This window comes from Dermochelys coriacea, chromosome 18 (assembly GCF_009764565.3).
Source record: "Dermochelys coriacea isolate rDerCor1 chromosome 18, rDerCor1.pri.v4, whole genome shotgun sequence".
Classification (NCBI taxonomy): Eukaryota; Metazoa; Chordata; order Testudines; family Dermochelyidae; genus Dermochelys; species Dermochelys coriacea.
Window position 1 is genome coordinate 8,295,012 of NC_050085.1, and position 12,739 is coordinate 8,307,750.

General features: G+C 47.0%; 2 protein-coding genes across 7 annotated transcripts in view; one reads left to right on the forward strand and one right to left on the reverse strand.

The window, feature by feature from the left end:
* The window catches only part of EMC1 (ER membrane protein complex subunit 1), a 33,760-nt gene extending 31,947 nt beyond the window's left edge, over nt 1-1,813 (reverse strand). For 2 of the 4 annotated variants that reach the window (XM_038376431.2, XM_038376429.2), the window contains exon 1: nt 1,525-1,678. In XM_038376431.2, coding sequence (XP_038232359.1) covers nt 1,525-1,610 — 86 coding nt within the window. In that variant the 5' untranslated portion in view covers nt 1,611-1,678. Of the gene's footprint in view, nt 1-1,524 lie in introns of all 4 variants that reach the window. The other 2 variants (XM_038376432.2, XM_038376430.2) reach the window with 2 other exon arrangements.
* A 25-nt stretch (nt 1,814-1,838) lies between these two features.
* Nucleotides 1,839-11,350, forward strand: MRTO4 (MRT4 homolog, ribosome maturation factor). 3 transcript variants are annotated; one of them, XM_038376434.2, is made up of 8 exons: nt 1,839-1,995; nt 3,482-3,540; nt 5,998-6,101; nt 6,613-6,694; nt 8,029-8,096; nt 9,204-9,355; nt 10,192-10,268; nt 11,026-11,350. In XM_038376434.2, exons 1-8 carry the CDS (start codon nt 1,968-1,970, stop codon nt 11,173-11,175), a joined length of 720 nt encoding a protein of 239 aa, XP_038232362.1. In that variant the 5' UTR covers nt 1,839-1,967; the 3' UTR covers nt 11,176-11,350. The 3 variants fall into 3 exon arrangements, with proteins under 3 accessions (XP_038232362.1, XP_043356162.1, XP_043356161.1); XM_043500227.1 differs by lacking the exon at nt 1,839-1,995 and adding an exon at nt 2,089-2,272; XM_043500226.1 differs by lacking the exons at nt 1,839-1,995; nt 3,482-3,540 and adding an exon at nt 5,328-5,517.
* The last annotated feature ends 1,389 nt before the right edge of the window (nt 11,351-12,739 follow it).

The following is a 12,739-nucleotide window of genomic DNA, read 5'->3' on the forward strand; positions in this document are numbered from 1 at the left end:
CTGATTGCCATATTTGGGGTCGAGAAGGAATTTTCCTCCAGGGCAGATTGGAGAGGCCCTGGAGGTTTTTCGCCTTCCTCTGTAGCATGGGGTGTGGTCGACTTGAGGGAGGCTTCTCTGCTCCTTGAAGTCTTTAAACCATGATTTAAGGACTTCAATAGCTCAGACATGGGTGAGGTTTTTCATAGGAGTGGGTGGGTGAGATTCTGTGGCCTGCGCTGTGCAGGAGGTCGGACTAGATGATCAGAATGGTCCCTTCTGACCTTAGTATCTATGAATCTAAGATCTCTTTCTTGAGTGGTAACAGCTAATTTAGACCCCATCATTTTATATGTATAGTTGGCATTATGCTTTCCAATGTGCATTACTTTGCATTTATCAATGTTGAATTTCATCTGCTATTTTGTTGCCCGGTCACCCAGTTTTCAGAGATCCTTTTGTAGCTCTCCGCAGTCTGCTTGGGATTTAAGTATCTCGAGTAGTTTTGTATCATTCTGGAAGGGATGTTAAGCCTCAAGGTTCATGTCTGCCTGCTGCACAGTTCATGCTCATTCCTACAAAACTGGCCATTGTCAGAGACAAGACTTTGAACTAGATGGACCTTAGGTGTGAGTCAAATATGGCAATTCTTATGTCTTTAGGTTGAAAGTCACTTCTGTGCAAAGGTCATTTTCTTCCTCCCCAGTGAGATGGGAAGCAGAAATCGACATCCTCAGCTATCCCTTAGAGAAAAGGGAGACACGGAGCAGCTTCGTGAGGCAAAGGGCTCTAGATCCTAGACAGTAGGACAAATACCTGATCAGCTAATGCACCTTTCCGATGGCCAGTGCGGGCCTGTTTGCTGCAGGTGTTTCTGTAGCTGGGGCTCTCACGCGGCCATGGCAAGGTTGGGGGACACGTTTTCCCCCAGAGATACCCGCACCCGTGACCGGCAGCCAGCTCGGGGCCAGGGCAGAGCTCAGCTGCCAGCAGGCTCCTGCTCACCTCGCAAAGCTCAGCTCAGCGGCAGCCGTTCTGCCCGTTCACGCCCAGTCTGGCAGCGGGGTCGGACTCGGGCTCCAATGGGTTGACGCTCAGGATTCGCTTCTCCCCCGGCTCACCCCAGGGATGGGCGGGAGATACCCGGACACGGCCCCTCTTGCCGGAGAGAACGGTGCGGGGGAGGGGAGATGCCCAGCCCCCCACCCCAGGGGACACGGGGGGGGTGCCCAGCCCAGGGGACACTGGGCGGGTGCCCAGCCCAGGGGACACTGGGCGGGTGCCCAGCCCCCCACCCCAGGGGACACGGGGGGGGTGCCCAGCCCAGGGGACACTGGGCGGGTGCCCAGCCCCCCACCCCAGGGGACACTGGGGGGGTGTCCAGACCTCTCCGCAGGGGATACTGGGGTGCCCAGCCCCCCACCCCAGGGGACACGGGGGGGGTGTCCAGACCTCTCCGCAGTGGACACGGGGGGGTGCCCAGCCCCCCACCCCAGGGGACATGAGGGGGAGAATTAAATACCCGGATGTGGCCCCAGCACCCACCAGTCGAACTTGCCCACTTGATCCTCGTAGACCGCGGCCGCCAGGGGCACCAGGAGGAGCAGCCGCGGCCAAGCACCGGCCGCCATGCTCCGACCCCGGAAGCTGCGCCGAGCCCGAGCCCTATCCCGACAGGCAGCGCGCCGGCTCCCCCGAGCGACCCCGCCAGGCGGGGGCCTCGCCCACAGGGGCTGCCTTGTTGGGCGCCTTAGTGAGGAAAAACACCCCCACCCGGGCAGGGTCTGCTATTGGTGTTGGCACTAAACGGCGGCGTAGGCGGAAGCCTCCGCGGGGAAAAAGGGCGCGCTGGGCCGGCTGGGATTACCCCAGCAAGGGCAACTCTAGTCAGGCACCTTCTCGGGCACCTCCAGGGGCTTCCTATCCCGGCAGCCCTCGCGGCGCACGGGGGCCTTGGAGCGCTCAGCTGGGGCAGCAACGTGCGAGCCATGCCTAAGTCGAAGCGGGACAAGAAGAGTGAGTGACCCGAGCCGCGCGCCCTGCCCCTGCCCGAGCCTGGGGCTGACCGCAGGGGCCCCTCTGCGCTGCCCGCCCGGCGCCGGGCCCCTGTGCAGGCGGGAGGCTCCGGCTCCGGCTCCGGGGTCGGGCAGGGCCACTCGCGTTTCGGCGGCAGCTTCCCTGCCCCGCTGAGGTGGAGCCCCCGGCCGGGTCTGCCCCACCCTCAGCGGGTACCTGGCTGCTGTAACGCCGCGATGCCAGACCGCGGCGTGGGAGCCGCCAGGGGATCCTGACTGTGCGTCCCGCGGCTCTGGGCAGCGCGGGACATAAAAACACTGTGATTTAATTATTAACCGCCCGGGCTGCTTTTACTTTGCGATTAAACCTATCGTAGAATACTTGGTCAGTCAGTTTACTGCGAGAATTATATCTATACACACACGGAACAACGGATTCAGACTCCGGTGTCTCTTTGGGGTAATGTTGATTGGGCTCCTGAACCACTGAGGTCTGAGTATCAGAGGGGTAGCCATGTTAGTCTGTATCCACAAAAAACAACAAGGAGTCCTTGTGGCACCTTAGAGACTAACAGATTTATTTGGGCATAAGCTGTCGTGGGTAAAAATATCCACTTATTCACATGCATGGAGTGAAAGTTATAGATACAGGCATAAATGTAGATACTGGCACATAAAGAGAAGGAAGTTACCTTCGCTACAAAAGCAATTTTCCCTTTCTTGGTATTGACACCTCATCATCATTATTGGGAGTAGACCACATCCACCCTGACTGAATTGGCCTTGTCAACACTAGTTCTCCGCTTGTAAGGTAACTCCCCTCTCTTTATGTGCCTGTGTGTGTGTGTATATATGTGTGTGTGTGTATGTGTATATATACACACACATATGCCTGTGTCTGTAATTTTCACTCCATGCATCTGAAGAAGTGGGTTTTTTACTCACAAAAGCTTATGTCCAAATAAATCTGTTAGTTTTTAAGTTGCCACCGGACTCCTCACTTACTGAGGTCTAAGTACCACTAAGGTTGGGGGTGGGGGGAATTGCGTCCAGACATTAGGCAGAATAGGCTGTGTTAGTTGGTTTGGGAATTATAGAACCAATTCGGCAGCCTCAGTAAAGATGTTTCCTTTCTATTCATGAGTTCCTTGTTTCCTACCAGGGATGATGCAAATATCTGGCAGCGTGCTGTTGCGTATCAGTGCAATATGAAACCCTGAAATGTTTTATTTCAATGATGGTTTGTAGCTCATGGTTTTAATCAGTAAAGGAAACTCTGATCCTACAACCATGGGGGGACTCCCAGCAAAGCATCAGTGCTAGAAGGTTGCACCTGATCTTCTAGGAGTGAGTCAAAAGTCTTTGAGTTCATTAAAGCTGATGGCCAGAGTGTATTTGGCAGCCACATTTCTGTGCTTTTTAATTCTATTTTCCGTAAGCAGTGCCCAAGTTATCAATGATGCTGAAGCTCTTCTTCTTCCTTTCAGTTTCCCTAACAAAAACCACAAAGAAAGGTTTAGAAGTCAAACAGGGCTTAATAGAAGAGGTAAGTAAGAACATATGTCATAAGGTGCTGCATTTAGTTTTTCATTCTGTATTGGAGAAAAACATAGATATGTTCTTTTCATTCTGTAGAATCTCCTCCTGTGAGGATCTTACTGTACTTTACACAGAGTAAGTCTCACGACATGCTTTACAAATGTGGGGAAACTGAGGCACACCGAGGCAATTTGGCTAGACCCCAGAAATATAGAAAAGAAGCAGTTTGAGAAACTGTTGTCAGATGAATTCATTATTAGTCTAAGTTACAATGCATACAGTAAAACTACCTCAGGATTTAAGCTGAGTGCCACAAGGGCCATAAAAGAATTCATCATGCTGTCTGTGTACTGGGTCATACAGTTAACCAACTACATTACTGAGGCTTCTTGGTCTTGGTATTGGCTTCTACCAGGGGCAGGACAGTGGGCTTAATGGCTGAATTGTGTAATGCAGTTTAGCGGTCGAGGTAGTCACTACAAACAGCATCCTGAACGACAGCCAAGGCCATCCATGTAAATCGGATGATGACATTCTCTCACGCTGGATGGAACATTATCACAGTGTCATGAACCATCCTCCAGCTGCCGCTTGTTCAGAACTGGATGATCTGGCAGTCGCTGCGGTTCCAGATCCAGACATTTGTACTGATGTACCAATATTGGATGAAGTGTGCCGTCTCTAAACTGAAATACAGACGCACAGCTGCTGCTGATGGCATCCCCTCAGAGCTGCTAAAATGTGCTATTGATCCTGTAGCAGAATCACTTCTGGCCATCTTTCTTCTGGTGTGGAGAACTGGAACCCTGCCGACTGCCTGGAAGGATGGTATTGTGATCTCACTCTATAAGGGCAAGGGACCACGCAGTGAATGTAAAAGCTACAGGCTGATCACCTTGCTCTCCATTCCGGGGAAGGTGTTTGCACATATTTTGCTGGCACGCCTGGAGCCTTTGCTACATCGGAAGCGTCGTCCCCAACAGTCAGGCTTTACAAGGAACGGGTCAACATTAGACACCATTTTGGCCATTCGCTTATTGTCAGAGATACACCGCGAGTTCAGGAAGCATCTGAACGTAGCATATGTTGATCTTAAGGCTGCATTTGATTCAGTAGTCCATGTCATGTTATGGAAGGCCTTAAAGGGCATAGGTGTCCCTACCACTCTGCTGGACTTAATTAGAGAGCTTCATAATGGAACTCCTTCCCATGTTCATCTGGGGAACCGGATGTCAGCGCCTTTTAAATCAGTATCTGGTGTTAGGCAGGGTTGCGTTCTGGCCCCTGCACTCTTTTGTTGGGCAATGGATTTCATAATGCAGCATTCCATCAGGTCCATAGGCATTGAGATTGGCGATCTCTCACTCACAGACCTTGACTACGTTGATGACCTTGTTCTTTTAATACAGAGCCCCAACAGGTTTCGTGAGGCACTCCAGCAGATAGAGGACAAGTTAGCTAAGATGGTCTCCATGTTTCATGGTCAAACACAAAACTGCAAAATCTAGGACCAGGTCCGTCTGCAACTCCAGTCTCTTTGAACAACGAAACTGTCGAATCAGTTTCCAGCTTTTGCTATCTGTGTTCTATACTTATCAGCTCCTCCAATTCTCACACAGAGGTTCTCCATCAGATTGGCATCGCAGCATCTGCCATGGGCCATTTACAAAGGATATGGAATCAACATCATCTTAGTATGACAACCAAGTTGAGGATTTATTTGAGCTGTATCCTTCCCATACTGTTGTACGGCTGTGAAACATGGACACTATGCCGTGCAGACTGGACAAAGCTGGAGGCTTTCCACACAAAATGTCAACATTGTATTTTGGGCATAAAGTAGAATGACTTTATCTGTAATGCAGATGTTTTTGGTCGTTTGGGTCTACAGACTACTGGGGCCATTGTCCGCAGGCAGCTCCTTACACTTTTTGGCCATGTCGCAAGGATGCCACAGGACTTTCCAGCAAACTACATTCTCCGGGTGGTTTGTAACATCCGGAATAAAATTCCACCAACCAAGGGGTGGAGGCAGCCCAGAGACAGACCCCCTATTACATGGGTTCATCAATCTGTTCTGATGTTGGACTCTCAGGCTGTCAAGCCTTTGTGGTTGCACAGGAACAGACCAAATGGTGAATAATCTCTATGGCCGACTGGCTAAGCATGAGAGAGAGTTTAACAAATCCTGTGTTTGTTTTATAATACATAGTTTTATTTTAATGTAAAAAAAATTGAGTTTTACAGTTGATTAGTTCAAATGGAGAATCTCGCATCAAAATCATAGTTAGTTCCATGGAGTGCCCGATATTGCTGGGGAGCTAGAGATGTTGCCATGAATAGAATTTTTGAACAATCCTCCCATCCCATCTTCTGTGTTTAAGCTGTTGCTGAAATGCATTGGTATGCAATGGGGATTTCTCTGATGTTTGCTATAACTGCTCAATATCATGTTCTCCTATAGTTGCGGAAATGTGTGGACACCTACAAACACCTCTTCATCTTCTCTGTTGCCAATATGAGAAACAACAAGCTGAAGGATATCAGAAGTGCCTGGAAGCACAGCAGGTGAGCAGTAGTCTCCGAGATTGCTTCCCCTCGTGGCTAGTGATCATGAATATTGTGTTATAGGTGTATACATATCTTAGACAGATTACTGTACTTACTTCTGTGGAGGGGGAGGTAAGCTGCTAAAAGAGCTCTATGAATTTTCTTCTCTTCCACCCCTCAAGATGATAGTTTTCAGGAAGTAGCTTGGGGCTCTTGGCTGCAGTGCTGGGGTTAACCCTAGGATTTAAAAAACGTCAGTGTTCGATGGCAGCTGCATCTTTCAGGCACTGGCACATAGAGCTAAAGTGATGCAATTACTATCACCTGCCTTCCCTCTCCTGTTTGGGGCAGAACAGTACCTTTCCTAATTCTTAGGTTACAAGAGAGAAATTTCAGGATCCCCTTCCCCGGCCCTTAAAAAGGGAGAGGCTGCAACTCCCAGATTGAGAACCCCTGTCTTCATCCCTGATTCAACTCTGCAGATGTATTAAGCCCATCATGATGGATGTTTTTCTTTTTTTTCCAATAGGATTTTCTTTGGGAAAAACAAAGTTATGATGGTGGCACTGGGACGGGGGCCAGCTGATGAGTACAAGGAGAACTTACACCAGGTATGTTCTGACTTCCATAGCTTTTGCATGTTTTGGAAGTAAGCCTTATTTTCTGTAAATCTCAAGAGAAAATAAAGAATTGCTTTGGAGAGCCAGAATGGATTAATACTTTTCCATCGGCAGTAAATGGGGTTCAGATACTTAGATTGTCAGCTCTTTGGGGGCAGGGACCATCTTTCTGCTCTGTGTTTGTACAGTGCCTAGCATGAAGTGGTCCTGGTCCACAACTGGGGTGCCTAAGCACTACCACAATGACGATAAATGCCAGTCCTTGACTGATATGTAGATCTTTAGGCAAGTTGCCTTTGACAACAATCCCGTTGCCAGTGTGGGCAGCCTTTTAACTCTGGTGATGGTTAGCTTCACATCAGTGTAGCTTTGTTCACCATAGGTTCTTCCACTACAGTAAGAAATTTTGTCCTTTTTATCAGTTCATCAAAGGAAGGGTGCATGAGGATGTTGCAGTATTTACCTCTCCTCCTTCCAGCATGTTTGGGGGTGAGGGGTAAAATCACCGTGCCTTGCTGACAAGATACCTAATTGAGGGCACTCCCTGTTAGTACTATAGCAACTCAATCCTGAAGATCTGGGTTGCAGGTACAAGTGGCATCTCTCAGCCAATACTGCTTAATTTTCTTTCAGTGGAGGCACAATTGTTGGGAGAGCTCGAAGGACCTCCACCAGTAGATGTGTCTTCGCATCTTTTTAGCCTCTCACTGAAGTAGGACTGCAGCTAGTGTCTGAATTCATACATCCAAGCTTTAAAAATAATTTGGAGCCTCAGCCCTACGGAATTCTTGCTGCAGTTTGAAAAACTAAACTCCAGTGCTAAGAGCCCTCACAGGAGTCCAAAAATTCTCTGTTTAACTAATTTTTCTTCAGTAATTCTATGACTAGATCATAGTGACTTTTCAAATGGGATTTCTCTGCCTTTTCCTGATCAAACATCTGGGAATCTTGAGCTAAATTCTTTTTTAGGCCCCAGTGATTCATACTCTTTCCCTCCTCCCACAATCTAATTTCCTTTCTCCAGAATTTACATCTGGAATGTCCTGCCAAGCCAGTGCTTCTGTCAGCCACAGAACAGGTTTCACGCTAGGAGGAAAAGTCTCCTGAAATAAATTTGTCATCTACATCCTGTCCTTAATTTAGTCTTCCTCACAACACCAAAGGGCTGCAAGACACGTCAGGGCTGATGAATCAATATCTGCAAATCTAAGGGTTGGGTCCTCTGAATTATCTGGGCTTCCTGAGTAAATTCCGTGGTATTAGGGGGCTTTAGCACAGTCCAGGATAAGCGCACTGCTGAATTCCACATGCTGCTTATTTTCCAGGTCAGCAAACACCTAAGAGGTGAAGTTGGTCTCCTGTTCACCAATCGCACCAAAGAAGAAGTGAACGAGTAAGTATCTGTAGGAGTAACAAAGGGGCTTCGGTCTAATGGCACACTTGCCACCAGTGTTGCATCTTGATTGAGAAAGAACTGAAGTTCAGACTGAGCCTCTTCTCCCTCACTGAAATAGAAGCCGCTATTGGCAGCAATTCTCTTGCTCTTTTTGATGCTGATCTCATGACAATGTTCAGCTTAAAATGCTTCTATGCATACCTCCCTTTGGAGTTGCGATGGGAAAGGCTCACAGTGGAAAAGGCAGGGGGAAGATATCAGGTTATGCCATGATTGAAAAGGGAATGGGAGGTGCTACACTCTGACTCACGTGGCTGCTTTCTTGGAGATGTTGAACTACGCTTGTCCATTTAAACTGGGTAATCTCCATAACAATAAAATCTTAATGCCACAGGGTGAGCAATCTCTGACCACCACCCCACAAACACATCTGACTGGACTTTTCCTTTCCTGAATCTCATGCTCTAACATAACTTGCACTTACCTGTAAAGTTAGCATATGGTCAAACGGCTACAAAGATTTCCAGAGTCCCCAAGAGTTACCTACACACATGGACACTGTACACAAATACAAATCACCTTCTGGTATCGCTGGCCTGTGCAGGAGAGACTGAGTGTGGAAGCAGTAGAACATCTCTTGGTAAGTTGGCCTGTCAGCCGTCATGTGGACCCAGGCTAACTAGAGGAAGTTTGCTGGGGAGGGCAATTGTAAACCTAGCTTGAAAAGGATGTATTTCTTTAAGGAGGAAGCAGGAAAAACTGCAACCCTGCCGCCTTGTAAAGCTTTTCCACCATCAGCAGAACATTCACAAACTCATTCTCTTTTCCTCCATCTCTCCCATCCTCCTCAAGACACATACCCCCTGCAGGAAAAAAAAAATTACTCTGGGCTTTATTACTGCTGATCTGTTTTACATGGAAAGCATTTGGATACTGTGGTGATGGGTAGTAGTACAAAACCCATAGATGCTGATTTCACAATGTCCGCCCCTCTTCGGGTAGGATAGATGAGTTCCAAGGTTGACCCATTCCAAATGAGGTTTATTTTACAGCTGGAGGTTTCTTAAATAAGTAATACTCTTGTTTCCTCCTCCCACCCCCCAGATGGTTCTCTCAGTTCAAAGAGGTGGACTTTGCCCGGGCAGGTAACAAGGCAACATTCACAGTGAGCCTGGACACAGGGCCCCTGGAGCAGTTTCCCCACTCCATGGAGCCTCAATTACGGCAGCTGGGATTGCCAACGGCTTTGAAGAAAGGTATGTGAGCTGGATGGGGCATATGATCATTCCCTCTCTGCCACTAAAATTATTCCAGATTTACTGGCTTTTATTCAATAAATGTTGGTAGCATCTTGGTCAGCATATATGCAGGAAGGCTGGGCAGAGTGAGTGTTAGATGATGGAAGCAGAAGTCAGAGCATATGTTCAGCAGGGAACATCTAATATTAAAAACCCCTTTCTCCTCCTATGGTTGGCACTGAAATTGTTTGTTCTATATCATAAAATTCTTGTTTCTAAGAGCTGGTCAGGATAAGCCAAGCACCTTATGAAAGCCCCATCTCCTGTATGCCTTGGTTTTTCATATCAGTCAGCTGGGCTTGACCTGCAGGTCACAATGATTTCTCATGGAGGATGTGATTTATTTATTTCATTATATGCCTTGGCAAAGCCATAGGCGGTCATGTGAAGTCTCCTGTTGTTTCTGTCAAAGGACTTGGGAGGAAGGAATCGGCCTGAATTAGTAATTGCATAAAAATGGGGGAGCCAGGGGGAACTCAGCATTTGGGAGAGGACAGGCATGAAGCAAACACCTGCTAAGACATTAGTTGCTGAAGTGGATTTACACTGTATATCAATTTCAACCACTGATACATGCCTTACATTATATTGCATTTCCTCAAAGAACTGTCAGCCTATGTAAAATTCAGAACAATTTATTGTGCTGCTGGTTTGAAGCTTCATTACTCTATGATGCCAGCAATAGAGAACCAGGCTGGGAGCTCTGATTACCACAGCTGCTCCATTTGTTCTCTAACCTCCATGTGGTATTCATCCCCCTGACTGGATCCCCTTCTTCCTCCCTGTTCCTGCAGGAGTGGTGACACTGCTTTCCGATTATGAAGTCTGCAAGGAAGGGGATGTTCTGACCCCTGAACAGGCTCGTGTCTTGGTGAGTAACATATTAGCAGCACAGTTATCTAGCTATAGTTCAGGGGCAGCCACTATTTCCATCCAGTAACAAGTCCTGTGGATCTTTCATGAAATTACAAATCAGTGTGGCCAGTAAACTTAATTCAGTGTGTGAAACCATTTGTGCTCAAATCAAATTACTCCAGTTCTGGATATTAATCATAATGAATAGCTGCTGTTCATTAGGGTTGTATGCATCCTTAAGAGCTGTTTTGGCTGCTAAGCAATAATGCTTGACTGGGGATTAATGACCATCTGGAAGAATAGCCTAAAGTGCAAATGAAGGAGCTCAGCTGATACCCTGTGCTGAGACAGGTATTGCTTAATTATAAGAACACACAGAGAAATGACCAGGCTAATGGATGATGGGTGATAGATCAGGTATTGCTAAAAGAATTAAATGGCTTGCATGTTGAGATTTGAATCCTACCTTTGCATTCTAGCTTTATACTGTGCATTTTGAAACCAGCAGTAAAAATCATAGCTGCCTGAGAGTGGCATGGACTGAGGAAGGGATCCATCTAATCGAGCTTGAAGGGAAAAGTCTGCATTAAAATAGCTTCATGCTTTTGGTCTAGCTCAAGTTGAACAACTTATCCTTGTATTAAAATGCACCTTTTGATTCTTGCTTACATCCCCTGTTTTGTCATAACCCAGTTTAAAAGTGTTAATGTGGGAGCTAGCCTTGCCCCAAGGAGGCTAGCAGTATGAGTGACAAGTTCTTGTCTCCCTTTCAGAAACTCTTTGGCTATGAGATGGCAGAGTTTAAAGTGACCATCAAGTGCATGTGGCATTCTGAGACAGGAGACTTCCAGCAGTTGGTGAAAGAGACAAAAGAAACCTCAGAGATGGAGGAGGATAACGACGACGAAGAAAATGGCAACTAACTGAAAGACCTGCTATCGGACATGAGACAGTTTGTTCTATTTCAAGAATAGGCCACTGAAGCCCATGGGTACTCCCCCTCTGTTGCAGCAGGACAAAGTTGATCAACCCACAGACTTGCTATTTATCAAAGATGATGCAAATGGCTTATATATAAAATTAAGTGTAAATTTTGGATTCCTGCTTGTGCAGCCTCTTTGAGCATCCGTGGACCAAGAGAAAATGTGCAGAACCTGAGAACAGGCTCAAGTTTCACATAGAAGGAAAACCCTTTCCACTCTGTGCTTATTGTTCAAACTTGCGCCATATCTTGGCAAATCTACTCCACTGCCCCATAATCCTTCCTCTTTACAGAGAATTGCTTTTGAACTGCTCACTTTGCATTAGAAATGACAGTTGTATAGAGAGCAACTATTTAAATGCAACTTGTCTCCAAAGGGTAGAAGGTGCTAATTCATATTTCCTAGGATCCCTAGAAGGTTGGGTTTTGTCTTGATTCAAAAGTTAAGAGAACAATCTGGACTATTCCTTTGAGAGCAGATACTGACTAAATTACCACTGAAGCCAAAGGATGAAGTGTAATGACTAAGCTAGTTTCCTCTACCATCTTTTAGTAAGTTCCTTCTGTCTTCACTGAGCCTGTTTAACAACAGTGCATCACCAGAACTACTGCAGCTTCCCTTAGGCATGGCTTGTTCCTCAGTGTATAATGGTAACAGAGCAGTAGTTAAACCTTTTTTCATTTGCAGGCCCCTAAAAAATTTGAAGTGGAGGTGCAGACCCCTTTGGAAATCTTAAGCAGTCTGCAGACCACAGGTTGAAAACCACAGTTCTATGGTAATGCCAACCTTTGGCAGACCCCCTAGACATAGTCTTCAGACTCCAGGGGGTCTGTGGACTATAGGTTGAAAACCACTGAAATAGAAGAATTATCTTCACTCCAACTTCTAGTATAGAATACCTGTGATTTTCCTGTAACTGATTCTTGGCCCAGCACTTCCAAGGCTTAAAGGGAATGAGTAATTTTTTTTTTTTAAAAGGGGAGAGTCCTAAAGGTTATACTTTAAACGTTGGTGTAACTAACCTCTGAAGTAGAGCTGCTGTGGAAGTGAGGAGTATGTGTGTACAATACTCAATCTATAGGAGCAGGCAAAATCCTGTTAAGACTTTAGGAAGCAGAACTGAGGTTGCAACTACATGACCAAGATAGAAGGGGGCACTGGGGTGGTAAAGTAGTCACATGACCAATTGTAATTAGTGCCTGTGGCACTTACAAGAGTCGAGATCAGTGGTCTCCAACCTTTTTAAGCACAAGATCGCTTTTTGAATTTAAGTGCAATCCAGGACCTACCTCAAAGAAAATGTAGAAATAACAGTAACCACACAAACCCAAACGCTCTTGCCCTGCCCCTTCCATCCCCCCTCCCTCCATTGCTCGCTTTCCCCCATCCTCACTTTCACTGGCACGCTCTGGGCTTAGGCCAAGGGGTTCAGTGTGGAAGGAACTCTGGGCTGAGCCTGGGGCAGGGGGTTGAGGTGCAGGCTCTGGGGGAGGGAGTTTTGGGA

Excerpts from the sequence above, each read along its gene's own strand:
- MRTO4 (XM_038376434.2), top strand. The coding sequence starts at position 1,968 with ATGCCTAAGTCGAAGCGGGACAAGAAGA. Across the intron at positions 3,541-5,997 it reads AACAGGGCTTAATAGAAGAG|TTGCGGAAATGTGTGGACAC; the intron begins GTAAGTAAGAAC and ends GTTCTCCTATAG. Across the intron at positions 9,356-10,191 it reads GCCAACGGCTTTGAAGAAAG|GAGTGGTGACACTGCTTTCC; the intron begins GTATGTGAGCTG and ends CTGTTCCTGCAG.